The sequence below is a fragment of the Chelonia mydas genome, chromosome 4, assembly GCF_015237465.2.
Source record: "Chelonia mydas isolate rCheMyd1 chromosome 4, rCheMyd1.pri.v2, whole genome shotgun sequence".
Classification (NCBI taxonomy): domain Eukaryota; kingdom Metazoa; phylum Chordata; order Testudines; family Cheloniidae; genus Chelonia; species Chelonia mydas.
Window position 1 is genome coordinate 62,956,817 of NC_057852.1, and position 22,429 is coordinate 62,979,245.

At 40.0% G+C, this 22,429-nt stretch overlaps 1 protein-coding gene and 1 long non-coding RNA gene across 7 annotated transcripts in view; one reads left to right on the forward strand and one right to left on the reverse strand.

Moving 5' to 3' along the window:
• Positions 1–5,874: 5,874 nt before the first annotated feature.
• On the reverse strand, positions 5,875–9,498 carry LOC122465684. Of its 2 annotated transcripts, none has more exons than XR_006290684.1 (2): positions 9,362–9,498; positions 5,875–6,192 (listed from the first exon to the last, which is right to left on the reverse strand). It is a non-coding gene; the product is annotated as an uncharacterized LOC122465684 (long non-coding RNA). The 2 variants fall into 2 exon arrangements; XR_006290685.1 differs by lacking the exon at positions 9,362–9,498 and adding an exon at positions 8,888–9,207.
• A 22-nt stretch (positions 9,499–9,520) lies between these two features.
• Positions 9,521–22,429, forward strand: part of GRIA2 (glutamate ionotropic receptor AMPA type subunit 2) — a 111,905-nt gene continuing 98,996 nt past the window's right edge. For all 5 annotated transcript variants that reach the window (XR_006290683.1, XM_043545895.1, XM_043545892.1 and 2 more), the window contains exons 1-2: positions 9,521–9,650; positions 10,190–10,330. Coding sequence is in view for 4 of the 5 variants with exons in the window: in XM_043545895.1 (XP_043401830.1) it covers positions 9,557–9,650; positions 10,190–10,330 (235 nt within the window). In the remaining variant the exon portion in view is untranslated. The remainder of the gene's footprint in view (positions 9,651–10,189; positions 10,331–22,429) is intronic.

The window sequence follows — 22,429 nt, forward strand, 5'->3', positions numbered from 1 at the left end:
TTCCTTCTGAAGCATCTGGCATTGGCACTGTCAGAAGACAGGATACTGAGCTAGATGGACCATTGGTCTGACCCAGAATGGCCATTCTAATGTTCTTAAATACTTGCACTAATACTACATAACATAATTAATCTAGGAGACTATTTCCATGCAGTGGTGAAAGTTGAAATACTTCTGACCTTTATTGTGAGCCAGTGCTGGGATTGAAGAACAAGTGTTACTTTGCCCAAAACTCAAAATAAATGTCCACTGGGCACAACCTAGTACATTTTAATGATAATTTGAATGAGCTTCTTCTTCACAAGATAACTCCTTGGAATGAAAAACTCTCATGCCAAAACTCAAGGTGTTTATGGCAAATAAACTATGAGGTCATAAGCTCAAGCAAGATCTATTCAGGAGATCAGAATGATGGGAACATAAAATTTGCCATTCCAGAACTGACCAATGGTCTCACTGATCTAATATCCTGTCTTTGACAATGATTGGTACCAAATTCTTCAAAAAAAGACAAAAAAGAGTAATCCAGCAATAATACAACTAAGAGGGTAGGTTCTTTGTAACTCTAGGCAATCTGGTGCTTGGGTTGTGTCCTGAAGAAAGAGTTTTGGATTATCCTATATAACTGTATATATTCCTATTATTTGTAGACATGTCTAATCAGTTTTTGAATACTGCTAAGTTCTTGATCTCGATAATATCTTGTGAATACAGTCAATAGGTGAAATTTGCTTTACTATTTAATATTTGATGCATATTTTGTTTCAATGTCACATTATATTCTCTTTGTTATATCCCTATGAAAATTGTAAATAGGTGTGTCCAACTGATCTTTGTGTAGTCATTTATTCATCTCCTCTGAGCCGGGGTGCTGAGAACCACTGAACCAAACTGTAAGCCCTATACAAGATGGAAACCATTTCAAGCCAGGGGGTGCACCAGCACCCCCAGCAGCCCTAGTTACAGCACCTATGCTATGAACTAAATAGTCCTAACTTTTTAATTTCTCTTCTTTGCTGACCAAAAAAAAATTGCTAAAGGAAACCAGATTGTCAGTAAAATAAAGGAGTACCACAACCATTATTTGCAATGGGGGGGGGGGGGGCGGTTGTTTTGTCTTTTCTTTGTTTTCTTTGTTAAAATTTATAACTAGAAATGAACAGGTTTATAGAAAACTTTCAAACACCCATCTGAGATTACTATGGGCCTGATTCTCATTTAAACTAAGGCTAGTTTATATTGTCTAGCAGTATAAAGGAGCCTTACAGAGGGTGACTGTGATTCAGGGTAAAGTGACCTTAGTGTTAATGTGAATTCAGGCCTATACATCCTTCCACAGAGCCTTACTTCAGAAATTTTCTAAAGGAAAAGCACTCTAAGAGAGAAAAAGAAAAATGGGGGATTCACTTACTTTATTAGTGACCACAGTGAATTCTATTCTCCTTACACCAAAGAGGGAGCAGCAAAGCTGTCAGTGTGCCAAGTGGTAGAAAAGCAGCAAAAGACAACTCATATCTGTGAGTTCAATCACAATTGTGAATCCAATTGCATTGACAGCTTGTTAAATCACCTACTGGTCTTGTGAGCAATATAGCTTCTCAGTCCAAAGAGACAGAGTTCATACACTATGCCAGTCTTGTGGTCCCCCTCCTCCCCATGGTATGTTGCTGAGTATCTAGGCCTGCACACTAATAGCCTCACAGCAGAGTTTATTGTGGTTGAAAGGACCTATAAGGCCTCAAAATACGATATTACAATTGATTAAGGAAATTCCAACAAAACAGACTAGTTTGAGAGCATCTTGATCCACTACTGTACTATGAAATATTATAAAAAGTTGTCTTAATTGGATTAAGATCTTTGATGTAAGACTTTGCAATTCACTAGTCTTGCTGTTATTCAGGAATCTTTGAAAAGTTTACTTGAATTATTATGCTGAATCCTTTAAGAGATCATATCACAAATTACAGTATTGATCAATAGTATAATACTATCATTATTTGTAATATTTTAGTATTCATGATATAAATCTACACTGAATGTGTATATATATTTTTTAAAAAACAGTCAAGTGACTGACATTTCTCACTCTGTCTAAGCATCGGGTTTTAAATGTCCAAACTCTGTGGAACAACCAATTCAAATTCCAACAGGATCAACTGAATTCTTCATCCTTCTAAGGTAGGTAGAGTATGCACATTCTTTGTTTGGTTATTGTCAATAAGACCTTAAAACCAAGGTCCAGTCTGCTCTGTGGGGACTTTAATCATTCCATGGCACATTTCGTAGGAGTAGGGTTTGCTTGAATATCCTTGCTCAACCAGTTCTCAACCCCAGTGCTTGCTCAACCCCAATCCTTGCTCAACCCCAGTGCTCTTTCTGCTTGCTATGACGTTGAACACATCTTGCTGTTCATGGTTCTATCCATGACCATGTGGAGTGTAAGGATGTACACAGATGACATTAGCTATGATATATGTTAGCCACATAGATCATTGCTGTATGCAGTTTATGGACATGGATCTAATTACCTATTATATCTCAGGCATTGGCCAGAATCTTAATGGATGTGTGAGCACTTTCACTTCTGTAATCACTGAATAAAAAACAGCTTATTCTTGAAAGCCATTTTTGTTGTTGTCACTGCTGTTGTCTATATAAGTAATAAGACATGAGTAATTCACAACTAAATGTGACAGATGTACATGCCAAGTGTCAATAGAAAGTGGACGATTACACTTTTATTGCTGGTACTTGCCAGTCAACATTTTTATCACATTTTTTGTAAATGCTGAGAGCTATTGAATCTTTGTTGCATAGCTAGTCTGTGAAATTCTGTTTTTGGTTATTCAAAATGCTTTTCTTTTAAAATCATTATTAACTCATTTCTCATAGGTGACAGAGCAAAGTGAGGCTTAAAGAGGGATTTGGATGATTAAAGGGAGCCAGTTTGGTGAACAGGTTTAGGGAGTGCATTTCAAGCACAGAAGTCAGCATAGAAGAAGGCATGGAAAGCAGGAATGAGAATAAGAAACAAAAGTTGAAGTCAAGGCTGGCATAAGTGGTGAAGTAGATGGGAAGAGCAGAACTTGAAAGAAGACAAAGTCAAGGCCGAGTGCTGCAGGACTTCAAAAGCAATGACAAAAAACCTTGAACTTGCTACAACCAGTGGAAGGACTAAAAGATGGGTGATGTAATAAAAAAATGCATGAGAAAATTATTTTTGCAGCAGCACTTTTGACAAAATGAAAGGGATGAGGTGAGGAGGCAAAAAAACAGAGCAACTAGCAGGTGAGGCAGGAGATAATTAGGACATGAACATTCAATTTATTTCTTGGGACTAAAAGGAAGACATACATTTTTTTAGTTACTGTGGTGGAAAAAATTACAAGATTTAGCCATTCCCAAAGGGAGGCATTGACAACTAACTCCAAAAATGGCTTCATATTTCTTTTCCGGACAAGAATCATAGATCTAATTTGCAGGTTGTCATTGGTCAAAATCTAAGCAGTAAAAACTGTATTTGTCTCCACCAGAGCTGGCTTTGTTATTATATACACAGACAGCTTAGCCTGAATCTGAGTGGCTTTATCCTCAAAATAATGTGAAAATGTGTCTCAGATGGATGAAAATAACCTGGATTGATATACTGAATCCCAATACACTAGAAACTCCAAATATTATTTATATAACTAAACCACTCCAAAAATGCAGTGAAGTGGCATTTAATGACACTGTCTAGTATTTGCTTATTACTTTCCATTATTTGTAACAGCCACTCCAAAGCTTCATGATGCAATTTTTCTCCGCCAATATCACGAAGCAGAAATTTAACCTGGCTGTGTTTGTCGACTGTCTTCCTTATAGCTCACCAACAGTAGTTATATATCTGGGAACAATGCTAGTTAATTGCAGGTGAAGAGCAGCAGAGGGGACACTACAGCAGAAACCATTGTTCGAGTGGCTTTATTTTGTACATGGGCGACATTGCTGTATTTTTTATTTTTAAAGAGACATTTGAAATCCAGAACCTGCTCGTCAGACTAAACAGTTTTAAAGTAAGTCAGTTTTAGGGCTTGAACACCTTGCTTTCATTTACTTTTGTACTGAACTTTACATTCATTGGAGAAAACCATTTACTTATTTCAGAAGTCCAAAGAAAACAGTATTTTTAGGACAAGTGGAGTCTTTTGTTCCCTGACAGACACCAAACCTTGGAGAATGTTAGATGTCTAGAATCAGAATTTTTTTACATCTGAGCAGATATTGCAGTTCTGCATTCTGCAAACTTTTGTTTTTTTGAAAGGACAAAAATGTATTTGATATGATTTCAAAATTAGGGGTGAATTCCTAGTTATGAAAAACAAATATGCAGATTCATAGAGTGTAAGGCCAGAAAAGACCATCATCACCTAGTCTGACCACCTGCATAACACAGGCTATAGGAGTTGCCTGAATTAATTTCTGTTTGAACCAGAGCCTATCTTTTAGAAAAACAAGCAATCATGATTTAAAAATTCCAGTGATGGAGACTCCACTACAATTGGAAAGTTGCTCCAAAGGTTAATTACCCTCACTCTTAAAAAACTGTCCCTTATTTCTGAGTTTGTCTAGCTTCAACTTCCAGCCATTTTTATACCTTTTGTCTTCTAGATTTGTCTTCTGTTATATAAGTTCTCATTGTAGGTACTTATACACTGCGTCACTTCTTAACCTTTTCTTTCATAAGTTGAATAGGTTGAGCTTCTGGAGTCTTTCAATATAAGGAATGTTTTCCAATCCTTTAATTTTTCTCGTGGTTCTCCTCTGAGCCCTCTCCAATTTTTCAACATCCTCCTTGAATTGTGGACACCAGACCCGGACACATTATTCCAGCAGTGGTCATACCAATGCCAAATGCAGAAGTAATATCTCTCTACTTCTACTTGATATTGTCCTGCTTATATATCCAGAGATCACATTAGTCCTTTTGGCCACAATGTCACACTGGTTTGTTATGTTTAGCAATTATCCACGATGACCCCCCCCAAGTCTTTTAGTTAGTTTTAGTTCTCTTCCTAAGATAGAGTCCTACATACTGTAATTATGGCCTACATTCTTTGTTCCTAGATGTATGATTTTACATTTGGCTGTACTGAAATGCATATTGTTTGCTTGCACCCAATTTATCATGCAATCCGGATCGCTCTGTATCAGTGACCTGTCCTCTTCTTTATTTATGACTTTTGTAATCTTTGTGTCATCTGCAAACATTATCTGTGAATACTTTAAATTCTCTTCCAGATCACTAACAAAAATGTTAAACAGCACAGGGCCAAGATTCAATCCTTGAAGGACCCCATTAGAAACACACTCACTTGATGATGATTCCCCCTTTACAATTACATATTGAGACCTATCAGTTAGCTAGGAACACTGAAATGATCATACTGGAATCGCAGGGCATCATCCTGCATTCTTTGAAGTAAGTGGCAAATATCCCATTGACTTCAGGGGAGTTAAGATGAGGTTCTTAAACTTTTGAAAGGCATTTCCCTATTGTTTGTGCTCTGGACTTCCGTAATTTATCTTTGGTGGTTCAGTATAACAGTACTCTTACATTCATTTTAATAAAGGTTGATCCTATGGTCCTTATTTATGCAAAATACTTCCACGGAAGTCAGGAGGTTCAGGTTTTAAGTTTATGATTTGTATTCTTATAAACATTTCTTAAAGTGGATTGAGAAAGGATGCATAAGAGAACATGACCTTTTTTTTCTTTATTTTAGATCACAATTTTACGAGACTTCTTACTAGAATCTTTTCCTTTTTTTGTGCAAAGAGTACTGAACATGAATCTCCGTCATATTATGTGGGTTTTTTATATAATATTAATTAGTGTGGTCTATTCTTACTATGTTAGCATAATTTATTATCAGCTAGTTTTTTTTTTCTCCCTTGCCTATCTTGCATCTTTTCACTGAACTAAGGATTTTTATAGAAAAAGAATGGAGAGATGTAGAATGCCTTATTGTATTGTCAGCATAAGTTTTTATGTTTGTTTGTAACTACTGATGTAATGACCTTCTTGCAGTATCATTGGACTGTATTGTCCTCTTATTTGAACCATTTCACCTCAATTGCAGTCACCAGGGTGGAGCTGACAAGAGAATGGGGCCAAATGGCTTTTATATTTTTTCTGCAGTTGACTACCTAGTGAAATAAAAACAAAAACAAAAAACTGATTATTTTTAATTCTGCAATGACACAATTGGATTATTACTACTGACTTATTACACAAGAACCGTGCACACAACTAGTCTATGCTAAACATCCGTTTTTTTAATTCAGTCCTCACTCTTCTACCCTTGCCACTTCTTTGTTTCACTCACTCTAGTTCCTTGTCTTTTAGGCCTTTATTCTACATAGCATGCAGGTGGACTGCTTGGCCCACACAATGCAGATCAAGGTCTTCAAAAATTGTAATCTCTTTTGGGCAGGCACTGTCTTATATTATATAAATGTACAGTGCTTAATACAATGGGACCGCAACTTGGTTTAGTCCCCTAGTTGTTACTGTGATATAAAAAATAAAAATAACATTTTACTAGCAACAGGATAAAACGTGCCATCATAAATTATACTTACGATATTTCTGGCAAAGGAATATATGTGCACATGAATAGATATTTTTTCTACTTATATGTATTGGCCAGTTTAGTTATTTTCCAAACTGTAAAGGCAATGAGTCCACATAATGGATTTATTCTAAATTTCATTTTTATCCAAGCACAAAATAGTCTCTGGTTAGTTTGCTGTTTGTTTTCTTGTTTACTCTGCAATTCAAACTCACAAATAGGACTTTTGTTTGCTTGTTTGTTTAAACATAAAGTATCATTCTCAAATTAAGATATGTGCCAAATTTGTGTCACAATGAATTTTTAGAGTAGAGTTCTTAATCTCTGAGACTGGAGGGATAGACTGGACATATCTGTATTAAAGTTAAATATAGTATGGCATTTTGACCCTGAAATATTTACCAGACGTAATGACTGTGGATTTGATAGTCCTCCAAATATATGCTCAGCGGGATTATTTATATGCACATTTTCCCTAGACCATGTGAAGTACGGCAGGGCCAGTCATTTCAGTGAAGCTTACTACCCCCTTCCCAGAGCTCTGTATTGCTATCTTCATGTAGCACATGATATGAGCACTGGGAAGGGGCAGCGCAGATAAAGGATGGGGAGGGACGAGAGTAGGAATAGTGTGCCTTGCATAATTCCCACCTCTCCCCCACAAAATGGGGCACCTGGGTACAATGTAATATAGATGTAGGCTTTGTTTGTTTGTATTTATTTTGTATTGAGCCCATCCATCTTGGGGAACCCCCTCCTAATCCCAATAGTTTCCAAAGGAATTCCCTGGTAGCATGGCTGCAATGAAACTAGATGAGGGTAAAGCTTTCTCAGAAACTAGATGAGGGTAAAGCTTTTTCAGTTTCTCATGATCTCCGGCAACTGCTTGTTTGGAGCTGCAAGCCCTGATTCTTCTGTGGAAAGGAGAGACAAACTAATACAATATTAGAGAGAATCTAATACAAAAATCAAAAGGAAATCCAACAGGAGAACATCAGAGTTTTCCTTGTAGAAAAGTGTTTTTCCAAAGAAGGAGCAATTGCCCTCACCCTTATTATTTGAGATATGAACTAATTTAAAAAATGCACTCATTATTCACCATTTATTGGCAAATTTCTTTGCAGTGTATGTATTAAAATGTTCTTACATAAGATAATTTTTGGGGCAGCTTCTTATGGCAAACTGAAAAATGTTCACTTGTAGTTCACTGTAAATTTATCTATTGGAGGTGAAGTGAATTTTGGAAAATAAACGTGGATGCTAATTACATTTGGTAATTTGAGATTTGGATAAACATTCATAAATAAAACCACTTCTTTAGCCACTTAACAGTATCAGTGTGTCAATTAAAAACAGGTTTTCCAGATATACCTGAATTGCAGATACAGCCAATATTCATGCAGGTAAGATCTAGATAAGGGTAAAACTAGTAAAAAAATGAGCTTTTTCATCTCTGCTTTCCATCTAAACTGATCTCTCCTGTCCTTATGGAGAGAGATGTGTTTGTGGAGGTTTCTCTCTATTTTTTATTATTCACTTAGGCCAAACCTTCCAAAAGCCAGAGTCTAAAGTTAAGCTCCTAAATCCATCTTTTACAGGCTGCTGTAGGTGCTCAGCAGCTGTGAAAATCAAGACACTCATTCGAGTGAGGTGCCCAATTATTGGCACCCAAGTTTGATAATGTTGCCCATAATGTTTGGGTCTCTCATCTTTATAAGTGAAGGCACAGGGCTTTCAAAAAAAGCCTAAGGGAATTAGGCGCCAGCCCCTGTTGAGCACCCAACACCCTTAAGCGTCTCTTGAGAGTCCCCGCCTAACTGGCTGAAACAAAACAAATCACGTATGGAAGCACGTCCGGGCCGTCTCCCTTCTCTCGCTGCTCAAAGTTCAGCGGCCGCCCCCGCTCTGACTCCGCGGCCCAGAGCCGCTTAGGGCCCCGATGGGCGAGCTCCGCGTCTGCCGCAGACCAAGCGAGTCCTGGTGCGCGTCGAGGGGGAGGCAGAGCCCGAATCCCGCGTCGGCACCGGGTCCCTTTCGGCTGCACCACGAGGCGCTTTGGGCCAGTGTGCCGCCAACGCCGGCTGCCAGCCGGAAGCCGGGCCCGCATGGAGCATGCAGGAGAGCAGCCCGCAGCACTTCCCCCTGCCGCCGCCACGCGCCTGCACGGCTCCGGTGTGGGGGAGGGGAGGCCCTGTGCTCCGCCGCAGCTGAACACACCCACCCCACCCCCCTCCTTGACCTAGCCATTGACAGATAAGGGAGACCTTTACCCAGCACAACTGGGGTGGGGGGCGGTGGGGGAGCGGTTAGGCCAGGGAGCCGCCCGCGCTGCCTCCAGGCGAGCCCGTCGGGAGCCCCCTGCAGCACTGGGGACCGGCGGCCGGTAGGTCTGCGGCGGCTCCGTTGCTCTGGCTGCGGCGCTGTCCGCGGTGCGCAAAGGCGCCAGCCCCCTGGTTAGCGCTGTCCCGGCGGCAGCGGCCCTGGGGGGACGCGGGAAGCAGCCGCAGCGGCGCAGCCCTGATGCTGAGCCGGGCGAGCAGCTCAAGCCGCGCTCCAGGGCTGGGGGCAAGGAGAGAAAGTGGGGGTGGGCGCGCGCTCCCGCGCGCTGTGCTGCTCGCGCACGCGCGCCGGGTTCTTCCCCGCTCCCCAGCCTGTGAGCTAGCGCGAGGGGGTGCGAGTGTGTGAGTGCATGTGCGTGTGCTGGATGTGCTGGGACCACGGCAGCGTTCAAGCAGCCTTCTTACTTCTGGAGCCGGGACAAGGACCAGACCTTGTGCAAAGGCTTCTCCCGCTTCCGGCGCTTCGGGGTTATTTTCCTTTCTTCGGGCGGTCTGGTCCCTCGCCCAACATTGCAGAGGATCTAATTCGCTGGCGAGAACTGACAAAGAACGAGGAGGAGGAAAGGGATCGTTTGTGGCTTCGTGGATGCTCTACTTTTAATGGAAATGCAAAAGATTATGCATATTTCTGTCTTCCTGTCTCCTGTGTTCTGGGGACTGATTTGGGGGGTCTATTCTAACAGCATACAAATAGGTAGGTTTCTCTGCACTGCAGGATTTTTTTTTTTTTCTGATTGAGGTTTAATTTGGAGGGATTATTTATTCGTTCATTCACAGCTGGCTTTGCGCTCGAGTATTCATGTCCTGTCAAGCACTGAATGCTATGTATTATATACACACACATGTGTGTGTGTGATTTTGTATGACGCCCCCTCCCTTCAGAAATGATGGCTATCCCCCCTTTGCCTTAAACAGAAACGAAATCGTGTAGCTGGTCCTATAGCGGTTTGCCGATGCAGGCTATGCACGTTATTAAGAGACTCTCATCTCTCTGGCGTGATGCAGAATCAACGGCTCCCGACAAATAACATGCCCCTCTGAGACAGCTGACTAGAAGAGATCCACCGCCCCAGAGCGAGCGTGCATGTAGCTGCCTCTTTCCCTGCCAGCGGGAATAAGTGGCTCCCAAGCGATGCGATGCCCAGGCGTCAGTCCCCTCTTGCCTGAAGCTTCCCACTTTGCAGCACTGATCTGGTCTCTTGTTGTGTTTTATGTGTGTTTGTTTCCCTGCAGGAGGGTTGTTTCCGAGGGGTGCCGATCAGGAATACAGTGCATTTCGGGTAGGGATGGTTCAGTTTTCCACTTCAGAGTTTAGGCTGACGCCCCACATCGACAACCTGGAGGTAGCCAACAGCTTCGCCGTCACCAATGCTTGTGAGTAACGAATGCTGGTGTCATTCAAATAACTGTGGACCGGACTGCTCTGGGGGAGGCGTGAGACCGCCTGGACCCCTTTCTCTCGTGTTCGGGGGAGGAGGGGAGCAGGGACGCATGCGCACTGGGAATGGGGCGGTGGGAGAGGGTGGTGTGCGGGCTGTGCAGTGCTTTGCCCCCCGGGAAGCTGTGGGGCAGGTTTGGGAAGAACGCGCCCATCTAATGCGCTCCTCTGGCGATGACTTTGGGGCTTAAAGGGCGCCTCCCCCGCGGATGGCACACACTGCTTTACAGATGGTCCAGGTTTAAAATGGTTCCTTTTCTGCTTTTCCATACATTACATAAGCCTGGCTTACTGCACATGGCGTGGGACCATATGCTCGCTTTCCCCGTCCAGCTGGACAGGCAGGGTCAGCAAATTAAACGCTCCAAGCTGAGCTAGGAGCTGTTGAGCTGAGATCCATTTAGCTCTCCAATTAATCAATTAAACTTAACCAGGAGAGCCTGCTGCCCACGAAAGCTGTGCAGTTCTAGCTCCGTTGAACGGCGGTCCTGACTTCCGCCTTGGTGTGGTACAGCGGTGCTCTGACAAATAAAGCAGGATGTGCGAGGCGATCGGGAGCGGGGGAAGCCAAACGCGAGTGGATCCGCTCGGGTCTGAGCATCAATAGCTAAATGAGACACGGATCAGCCATTTTACTGTTTGCAGTTCTCCATATTACATCGAGTTCCCCCTTCCTACCGTTACCCCAATAATTCAAGCCTCTCTGAGGAACCCCTCCAGGGTGGCGCGGGGCACGTTAACAAAGAGACCAGCAAAAAGATGGGATTTTCGGGAGTAAATGCACATTAAGAAAGAGCCCGCTCACTCCCTGTATAAAATCATTGCCACCTCGAGGGTAGTACTGTTGGAAAATTGATGCTTTCTTCCGACACAGACTCTGGGGTATTCTTATAATCTACTGTATTATAATTTCATAGGGCCAGAACAGCTGCCATCCCTTCCCATCCTCGCGATTTCCTGTATGTTTCCCCGTGTTCAGTGGTTTTGCAGCGGGCTCAGACAATAGGTAAAATGGCAGGGTCACGCGGGAAAATACCACGGTAAAACCAACACTGAAAAGCCCCTACAAACATCGTTGGTTGCAAACCACATCACATTATCCGAAATAGTTGATTGAACAATTAGCAAATTTGGCTGAGCAGGTAGACTTGAGAGCCGTGATCATCCCCTCCTCTTAAAATCACAGGCAGAGACACGGTTGTTTTTCGTCTCCTTGGTAAAATAAGGATACACCAAGAAAACATAATAAATCTGCCTAGATGTATAACAAATACATCCTTTGAGTGGGGTATATGAAAATAGCTGGAGTCAGGGTTTTAGTCTTAGTGCGATTAAAAGAGAGAGCGATTCCTCGAGTAAGGTGCTTTGCAATAACGTATGCTACAGACCCATTTGGAAATTTTATCTAGTGGTGTATGTGTGTACGCACCGATTCCGATGGGATAATTTTACGCCCATATTTTGCATTGTTTCAGTGTCGGAGGATTGTTTAAACCTGTGCAATATCTTGAATGAGAAAGGCACTTTTAAGTTCTGGGAATGAATTATGAACGTTCAGCCTGGCCTGTGAGATTCCCTGATTGTACACTGGCGGCGCAACACCTTTACAAAAAAAAAAAAAAAAAAAAAAGACAGGGAGGACGCCCATTTAGGTGCCTGCCTAACGAGAAAAATCATCTCAGACCCAGCCGATTAGAGCTACAATTTGTCATTCTAACTTTAAGGAGAAACCGTGCGATACAGAGTGGAAAACCTAAACAACCGTTTAAAAATGACAATTGTAACAAATCCAGGAGCCCTAAAAAGGCACACCTGTCCATGGGGAACATTAAAAGCTGTAATTTGTTCCCCACGCTCCAAATGGCTTCCGACATAGTCTCCGCTTTCAGTCTTGCTCTCCTACCGCATCTGTTTGCGGTGAAATGAGTCCACTGCAGAGACACCGTTTACAAGGACAAGCAGGCAACACACATGGTTACTAGCTCAGGAAACTGACTTCCCCTTATTGTGCACTACGAAGAGAGCATTGTATTGTCACACTGAAGTTTCCCTTAATTCTGCGTGTAGGCTGTATACTCAGCCACAGTCTCTCATTTTTAAATTTGTCCTTAAAAAGTGGGAAGGAAAGAAGAAAGTACCCTTTTAAAGAAAAACCTTGCTATTATCTTTGAATACGGGTATTAATGGCTGGGAACAACAGATTTACTCCAGCAGCCAGCTAGTTTCATAATTTTATCGCATTATTTATTTACCGTAATGTGAGAGAACTGCCCAATTTATTTAATTGACTCATCAAATATCGTGGGAGACTCTAGGGACTTAGTACTATTTCTGGGTAGTATTTTCAAGACATTTTGTTGGAAATTAATCAACTGAATCTAGATGTTCCTTAAAATTCTAGTCCTGGCAAAATTCAAGGTCAGCCTGAATGATTGTTCTGTGTTTTCATGCTTTTCCACTCCCAAGTCAATGAACTCCTGAATGTGATTTAGTTAAAGCAGCACCAGCGATTTTCCTGTTGCTAACAATCTCTAACGGCAAACATGGCTGCTTTTCAATTTCTTCCAGAAAGTGGAGGAATCCTGCTTTCCTTAATAAACCACATTTGATGTTTGTGCCTGACTCGTTCTTGAGCTTAAATATCTTCCTCCAGACAACTCCTACAATATTTATCGGACCCCTGGAGGGTTTATGAAAGGCTCTTACGTCATTAAAGAGCTGATATAGGCTTCCAGCGGGCTCTCCTTTTTCTCTTGTCTTTCTGTGTGTGGCCAAACCCAAAACTTCCATTTTCGAGCGACTTGCAGATTGGGGTCCAGGATACCAGCCCGGTCGATGACAAGCTAAAGTGAGTAAAGTAAGAGCAGGTAGTGTCTCTCAAGTCTATCACAACTGACTGTTTAGTGCAGGTATCCTGTTGGTTCTGGATTGAATCAAGAGGCACGTACTAAAAATAATTAGAAATAGTACTTCTTCGATTACCATCCAGGAAAGGTTTGTGATTAGCCAACAGAGGATACTGGAGACCAGTATTTGCTGAGCCAGATAAAAATTAGCAGTTCGTTTAGAACTAGAGGTACTGAACATTTCAAAATTAGCTCCCCCCCCCCCCCATTACCGTTTCCACTACCTCATCCTATGAAATTCGTGTTCTTGTTTGAGAACTGAGGTTCTGTATCTGGTTCTCTCGCAGCTTGTTTTCTTGTGGTGACCTACAAAGCATCTTACAGGTGAAATAAAACTGATATTGGACACTGCTGCTGGATCTTTACCCAGGCATTCTACAATAGTCAGTTCATCAACCTTGCTTAGCAGAGGTGCTCTTCTGCTACTTTAGCCCACGCCTAAACCAAAGTTCAGTAAGCTAAATGGACAATCATAACATTCAGGAGAAACTGTTACTATTCAAAGTAGTCATGGCAGTGACTGAATAAAACAAAATGCTGTTCCGACCGCTAGAATCTCTACCCAGTCATTGTAAAAATGGAGTTCTGCAGCTTTAAGAGTAGGTTCACAGACCGAAGAGAAAAATGTCAGGCATAGATTAAGCATCCAGCAGATGGCAGACTACTTCCACCAACAGTCAGCCTTTCCAGTTCCTCTCTTTCCAGGTGAAATTGTTGGGAGGATAGGATAGTCTTACTCAGCGTTGGCTATCGATTTTAAATGTTTGTAAATCATTCTTTTGAAACAGAGACACGTTTCAGAAGTTAGCACGCACACAGACACATCAAACCCCAATATTAGACCGTAAGCAAAGTACTTCCCAAAAGAACTAAAGGAAACCCAGGACGCAGGCTGTTCAAAAAGTGTTCTTAGTTAAAGATCATATGTATTATTGAAAACATTTAATTGCACGTAAACACTGAGTCTACGGACGGAACGAGTGGCTTTTACACAAAGCAGAACTGTTTAGAGCATTCCGTTCCCATACGCACAAACAAAGGAAGGAGGCTTGCGAGGTTGACAGTTGTCAAAACAGGCAGCAAACAGTCCGGTGAGTGAGTCCTTCTGATCGGTAGATGATGACCAAAAGGCAGATGTGTGGGGAGGGAGGCTCTGCTTTGGGTAGCACAGGTTGCCCTAAGTTGTGTAACACACACCGCAAGCTGCCGTTTGGGAGGGTTCATTTTGGTCTTTAGCAAATACTTGAGGGCAAATCTTCAGCAGCTGGTGTCAATCGAGTAGCACCATTTCTTTCATGCCGGAGGGGAGGCTCTGGTTCGTGGTTTTCATTGAGGGACTGTGCAGCCCTGACGCGGATGAGAGCAGCGTGAGTGGTGCCCAGGAGCCAAGAGTACAATCTCTCTCTGAGGGGGAAGCGCGCCAGAAGCAGCAGATTTCGATGCGCGTAGGTGATTCCAATGACGTAAATCAGGGAAAGAAGTAAAGGGGAAAGGAAAGTTGCAAGGTCACTACAATGCACCACAAACTGGTGTTTGGGAGATTTTGGCTTTTAACAGTTGTGACAAGGTTACAGTATTGGCGGTGATCTATAGCGTAAAACTGGAGGTTATCCAGAAAAATGAACTATTAGTCCTTTAGCACAGTATAACTAAACCCAACGCAACTGATGAAATCACTCCTCATCGACAATATCAGGAATAGATTATATTGTGTAATTACATCAAAACAGAAAACAGCTGAGGTGATGAACCTTGACAATCTTCCTGTAACCCTTCAAACACTAAACGATACCAGTTATTTTGTGAACGCTGATTTTTTTTTTACCCTAAAAAGAGATTTGAGTCCCTTCAAGAGACGTTTCCTCAGGGTATTGTAAAAGCTCCATAATAGTAACAAGTTATTCATAAAGTAGTCTGGGCACAGAGGTAATATATGTAAGATCTTGGAAGTTTAATCTTGCTGGCTCAAGAGGGGGTTGAGCATTTCCATTTTAAATCAAGTCTTACAGCTCTGCAGGGATCACTGCACCATGACATTATGACAAGGAGTTGCTGATTCATGCATAAATCACAGATCCTCTCATTATATCATCAACCAGCAGCTCTGAAAACCTATGAATATCTAGAGTATTGAAACTTCTGAAGGAGAGAGGTATTCATGGCATTTGGTTTTCTAGCTGTTTTGTACTATAATGCTACAGATAGAATTCTTAAGAGAATCACCAGTAAAAACATTTCAAAAATAAATAAATTAAAAAAACAGACTATCCCAGGAAAGCAAGGAGAGATGTATCTGTGTTTATGTGGAGTAAATATACTCTGGACCAAAAGGAAATGTATTGCACAATAATGGTTTTGTTTTGTTTTTTAAGGAGAGGAGAAATTTGTTCAGTAGTTATGCATAGGTTTGTTCATATTTTCTCCTGTTAGCTCTTTTTCATTTCTTTTCCCCTACACATCTCTACACAGGAAAGTCACTTGCTTATAGTTAGAATTGACAAGCTCCAAACTGTACCTACCATAAAAATGATGTAAAAATATCTCAGCATGGTATGCTATATGAACTGTCACACTTCTCACACTCCCAAATAACCCCTCACCTTCCCCCCCCCCCTTTTTCACTCAAAATCAAGAGCTTTAGCAGACTTTAAAGTACTTTAAAGTTCTTGCTGCTGTTGGCCTTACAAAATCAAACCCAGGACACTTGTTCCTTGTGATAGTTCCCTCCCTGCTGTGTCTGTTTTCTTCTTGCTGATATTTAAATTTACATACATAGAGCCATGATCCAGAAGTTGGGGAGTTACAGATAAGTGACATTTTTGGTTTGGCAGCTTGACTTTCCAGATTTTCATTGCATGATTGCATAAAAATCTTGTCTGTGTCTTAAATATACATCCTATTTATATTTGTGAAGATAATTAAAATAAAACTAAGTACCAAATGAGCTAGGTTTAACTGCTAATCATGAGATACACATCAATTAAATCTTTACTAGTCTCTAAATATTTTAATGAATGATCATTTTACTTGTCATTATATAACTACTGAAATAAATTTTAGTTCCTTGTACTTAGTAATATATTTATTGTATGAATTACTAATTACTATAATAACTAATTTACATTGACTTTAACGGGACTACTCACTGTGCATAAAGTTAAGCATGTGCACAAATCTTTGCATGATCTGGACCTACTGCATGAACTGGGGACTGATCTAAAGCTGTTGAAGTAAATTATAGTCTTACTACTGATGTCAACAGAGTGGATCAGATCTTGGATTATAAAGATATATTTGACAATTAAGAGGTGTGTAGCTGCTACAATTCTACTTGCACAGTTGATAATTGTTGAGGGGAAACGTTTTTCATTAGTTCAAGATTATTAACGAAATTGAAGGTATGCTATCATTGTTATGTCAATGTGTATAATTTAATTATCAGTAACTTTCTTCTAGAACTTGTCATGTCTACATGTTGACAGAGAAAGGTTTATGTAATGATAAGACCATTTGTAAAATCTGAGTGATTTTACAGAAAGTTCCAATAAGACCAGTTATTTGATACTGAAATGGTTGGGAAAATACTCCATAGTAAAGTTCTCAAATGAATGCAACTAATAAGTAAATACTTGGCTTTGGTGTATAAAGAAAAAGCAGGAAATTGTTTAAACCACACAGTAACGTTCTGAATAATATGATTCCAGAAGCCCTTACAAGCAAAATTACCGTCTTAAGTCAACCTTCCAATCTCTGTAAATCAGCTGGGAGCATGAATTACCAATATTTTATTCTGAAGGCTCTGTGCATTCTTGAATAGTGCACACTGGCACTGAAGCCAAAGCCTGTAGGATGAGGCTCAAAGTAATGTTGAGAAGAGGGTTGAATAGGTAAATGCATCACACACATGTTGATTAAGTATTGTGCTTCTCATACAAGAACGCCTGAGTCAAAAGATTTTTATTTTATTATATTTTTAAATTTTCTGATACCTAACTTGTGGTACCTACAATTATCTGGTATACAGTGGCCAGCATCACAGTACTGTGAGAAATTATATTTCTAAAAGACCAAGAATTAGGGATTCACTCATGTACTTTTCTACAGTTGTTCTGCCCATGGTGATTTTATTCTTTTGTGTCACATAGTTTACTGAAAACTGGTTTCAGTGTTGCAGAAGGTTTGCTATTGTAGAAATCTCTCTTATGTTATTTGAAATTAATGTGTTTTGTATCAGCATTATTATTTTGTTTTAAAACCTTCAGGTTTTACTTTAAAAAGTTAATTAAAATTGTACATTGGTTACAAATACATATTAGTTTTAAGCTAGTTAAAATTGAAAAGGTACTTTGATGATAAATAAACAGTCTGGCGTTTCATTAGTGAATGCTTTACAGTTTATTTGAATGGAAAGGAGAGATGAAAAGAACTAGGCAAATACAGTGAATGCATATTTTAAAAAAATCACCTGTTAAGATAATACATACTGTGTAGCTCTATTTACCGCACTGTATTTCTAATTTGTAATGTGTACTTACAGTGATATGGATTATGCTGTTTTAAGTATTACTTCTAATATCTACGCTTCATTTATCTTTTTGTCTGTAGCGCAAAGGTGCTTTGTGAATCTCAAGGGGAATACGCCCTCTCTTTTTTTTTTTTTTTTTACTTATCCCTAAATACATCTTTGACATTTTGTATGCTTTTAAGAAACTTTTAAGGGTTTTCTTACCTATACATCAGTCAGTTTAAAAGGGAAGTGTATTTGTGCCCTAAAGTTTCCAGTTGGAGAATGAAGTCACTGAGTAAAGCTTTTGGGGCCTGATTCTGATTTTATTTACACTGTTTCAGACAGTGTAACTCTATTGGTCTTCAGTATGCCTTGATAAAAAGTACAAAAGATGTAGTAAAGAAAAGACTTTCACTAAGAGATATTAATTATTCTCTACAAAATAAGGGTCCAGTTCTTCTACAGTAGCTGACATGGAATATCATCTTACGCCACAGCCAACCTTGTAGAAACTAATGACATTGCTTTTTGGGTTAAGGGACTATATTCAGTGCAATTAAAGGTGGCAGGATCAGGCCATAAGAAATTTCCTTTATTCTATATCAGACCAGGCTATTCAGCTCTATATTAGCAGATTTAACTTGGCATGGGATCCTCTTGCATGTTTGTTTGATGGTGCTGTACCTACAACTGAATTCCCACTTCAATTATTCTGTGAATAGCTTATTGTGCACATCAGAAATGTATCTTCATTTGTTAAACACTGAAGTTAAATTGGTGTAGATACCAAAAAGAAGAGAAAAATGGCAGTTTCCCATTTGTGGTCTAATTCCATGATCCTTTTGCTGGCAAAATTCTCACTGAAGTCCATGAGAGTATTTACTTGTCATGTGCCGTGGAGGGGGAATGTCAGTAAAAATGTTCATGTAGGGCCAAATTTTCAAGTTTTCAGAATACGCAATTGGTGCTAGATTTTCAAGAGTTCTGCACTCAGCAAGTTCTCTTTGTGACATTCATGGCTCAATATTAAAAAAAAAATTCAGCACGAAACATGCTGAGCTCTTTTGAAAATCTGGCTACTGATTTTGGTGGCTGTGTGAACACTGGTCTCTCTTGAAAACCTGTGCCACAGTTTCTGTTTTGTTTACCAGTAGACTGTAACACCCTTGAAAACTTAAAAATGCAGCTTCTTTCATAGACGGGCTGATTTGGCTTCAAGTCCACTCGAGGCAAGGATACTGTAACTGAGACAGTACATAAAATGCTCACAATAACCAGCATCTGATGAAGTCTAGTTTCTCTATTATCCCTTTTCATTTTAGTCTCTGATTGAATTTCAGTTACATAATACTGCATTTTCTCATATTACTATAGTTAAGAATGTCATCTCAGCATTTTTATTAGACATTTCTATTTATAAAGAGTTAAAATTTTGACCCAGGCTGAAACGGGGCATAAAGATATTTCAGCCTGGAAGCAAATTGTTTGATTTTATTTCCTTTTAGTTGATTTGAAAAATAAAAGGGTTTGACTCTAAAGTGTTAAGAATGAAAAGCGGAAAACAAAGCAGTCCATTAGGTAATGCTTTCAGTTGCCTTTTTACCGCCTCCTAGAATTTATATGACTGTTGTTATTGAATTACTGAAGTTTTGCAGCCCACTAGTGCATGGCATCAAGCATCATTTAGTGGCCTGTTTGAGGTGGAAAGAGAAGGAGCTACTGCACATTCAAACTAACCTTTTTCATAAAAAATGCCATTTGTTACTTTTTAACAGGATTAAGGGCATATCCAGCTTCCTTTTCCAAGGCTGAGAAAGGCCTCTTGGTAGTGGGACAAGATGGCTCTTCTGCACAGGTTGTGAATGTGCTTCTCAAGGAGTATGCCCTCCTTATATGGTGCAGAGCCCTGCTCTGTGAGTGGCCACACCCCTATGATGGAGGGAAGGAGGAAAGACTGAGGCATGGTGGCAGAGGGAAGGGGTGGGGGTAAGGCTGGAAGAGCCACGGTTGTGCAGTGAGAGGATTATTTAAGGGTCTTCAGAGGTTACTTCAGTTGCTGAGCTAGAGTGTGGACGATAGAGTAGCTCTGTAGCCTGAAGAAAGGATTCTTCCCACGGTCCACCCCACTTTTCATATGTATCCCAATTCATTGGCCCAGTCCCTGGCCAAGTTATGCCATCTAGGCCCTGGGCTCTGGAGTTGTTCCTTGGTACGTGTATGTGATATTTATCTAACTCTGCTCTGTGCCCATAACACCAAAAAGCTGCTATGATCGGTTATTTCAGTGATGCACAAAATAGGGATTTAAACCATGTGGAGCTTTTGCAATCAGTTGGATCAATAATCTGCCTTTTAAAAAGTCTCCAACCACATTACCATATAGACTCCAATGGCTCATTTGGAAGTGTTAGAGCCATTTGCTCATTGGGCCCAGTGCTTCAAACTTTTGACTGTGGTGGGACTTGAGGGTGCTGAGCTGCTGCTTACTGGAGATTCTCCTCTCTTGATAGGATTGGGCACAGAGTTAAACAAATCAGATATTTTTGTAGAAATATCATGAAAATCATTGAGTAAATTATTCAACCAACAAATACTAACTGACCAGCTTTACCCAGAGTGTATAGTTTTAGTTGCCAACTTTTAATGAAAGATTAAGACTTATTGATGATGCAAGTGATTTTTTTAAATAGTACTAAAAAAGAGAGTGACAGATATAAAAAATAAGGGAATAGAGCAGAACTGAGGTGCTATGCCATAGGTTGTGAGTTCCAGTGACAATACCTTTTTAGTATTATAAAAATGCTATCAATGTTTATTTCAATCATTTCCTTACGTCTGGTCAATATTTAAGTGTTATGCCTAAATGCTATAGCTTACTTTGTAATATGGACAGGATTACTACATAACCAGATGATTTCATCCCTGCCGGTGATCTGATAATCTGCAGTATGAAGCCAGCAAACTGAGGGCCTGATTCTGTTTCTACTGAAGGCAATGGCAAAGCTCCTATTGACTTCAGCGGGAACACGATCAAGCCCTAAGTGCATGTAGCATGAGTTTTTAGTTTTCCAATCTAGTCAACATGGTAGATATGGCAGACTAGTATATTGCAGTGTATGTGTAAAATGGAGAAATCTGAACATTTTTAGAAAATTGTACTAAAATATTTGGCCATTAATCTACCTTTCTTGACAAGAAACACTGTGGAGGATAATGAGATACTCTGGCTTACGTGACCCAGGATTCCAAGTATTTCAAAGCACTTCTAACATAGTTTCTTAAGAGGAAGTGTGGACATACTAGCAGAATTGTTAAAACAATGTAATTTAGCTAAAGTATGTAGCTGAAACTGTGTTAGTAAAGGTTTCAGAGTAGCAGCCGTGTTAGTCTGTATTCGCAAAAAGAAAAGGAGTACTTGTGGCACCTCAGAGACTAACCTAAGGTGCCACAAGTACTCCTTTTCTTTTTGTGTTAGCAAAGCCATTTTTGAAAATGGGTTTGATTTCTGCTTGTGTAGATGAGTCTTAAAGATGAACAGCAAAGCAAAGATAATGTTTGTTTCCTTTCCTCCTTTACATTTTACCTTTAAAAGAATACTGTCATGATACTTATTTTATTTAGTCAATATCTATGTGAAATGTAAAAAGGAAATTACTTGCAGGATTGCTTAAACTGGCTCCATAGAAAGTAGCAAAACTCCACTCTGGAAATAACTGTGCACAACTACATACTACTAGCACTGAATTTTCTAGGAAGCAGAGCATTGTAACATTTGTTGGGAGGAAAATACAACTTTATTTATATTTATTTCTGTGTGTGTATGCCAGTGAGTGAGTGTGTGTGAGTGTGTCTCAATTTTTGGAAACTCAATGTAAAACACCTTAAAGGGGCCACGTTTTCAGAAAATTCTGATCAGCCATGCTCTGAAAATCAGGCTTCCTTAAGGTATTTCAAATTGGGCACCCAAAATCACTAATCATTTTGAAGATTTTAGCTTTAGTCCTTGTAAAGCAATATAATGAAAAGGGAAATCAATTTCTGAGGCTACCAACTATGATATAGTTTATTCAAACAATCTGGGGCAGATCCTGAACTGATGTAAATGGTCATAGGTCCATGGATCTGTCCCTCTGTGTAAATTTTTTTTTAAAAAAATCTGTAATTCTAGTGCAAATGTTTTGTTGACTATAAATTGACACTCTAAACTGAAATAAACAACACTAATATTGTGACAAAAGCAAATACATTCAAAGGCCATTCTTCCTGTGTTTGTCAGTGTGGCTTGGTCTTGCAGGGATCTCAGATGAAAGAGTTTTATGAAATGTCCAATATTAAAGCCCAATGGGATACGTAAAGGATTTGATTGTTTTTTGAAGGTTTGTGTCACCTGGGAAATGTTTCTTAAAATATTATGTAGGATTTTTTGTTGTTTCTCTAGACTACCATCAAAGATAAAACAATGGGGCTATTGTTATGTCTTGGTTCTTGCATGTTACTTTAAAGTAAATTTAGTGGAACAATATAAAACACATACACATCTTGAATATTAAGATCAAGTAGTAAAACTATGTATTCAAAGAGAAGGCTTTGGTTAAGAAATGGGAAAGAAAGTCTTATTTAAA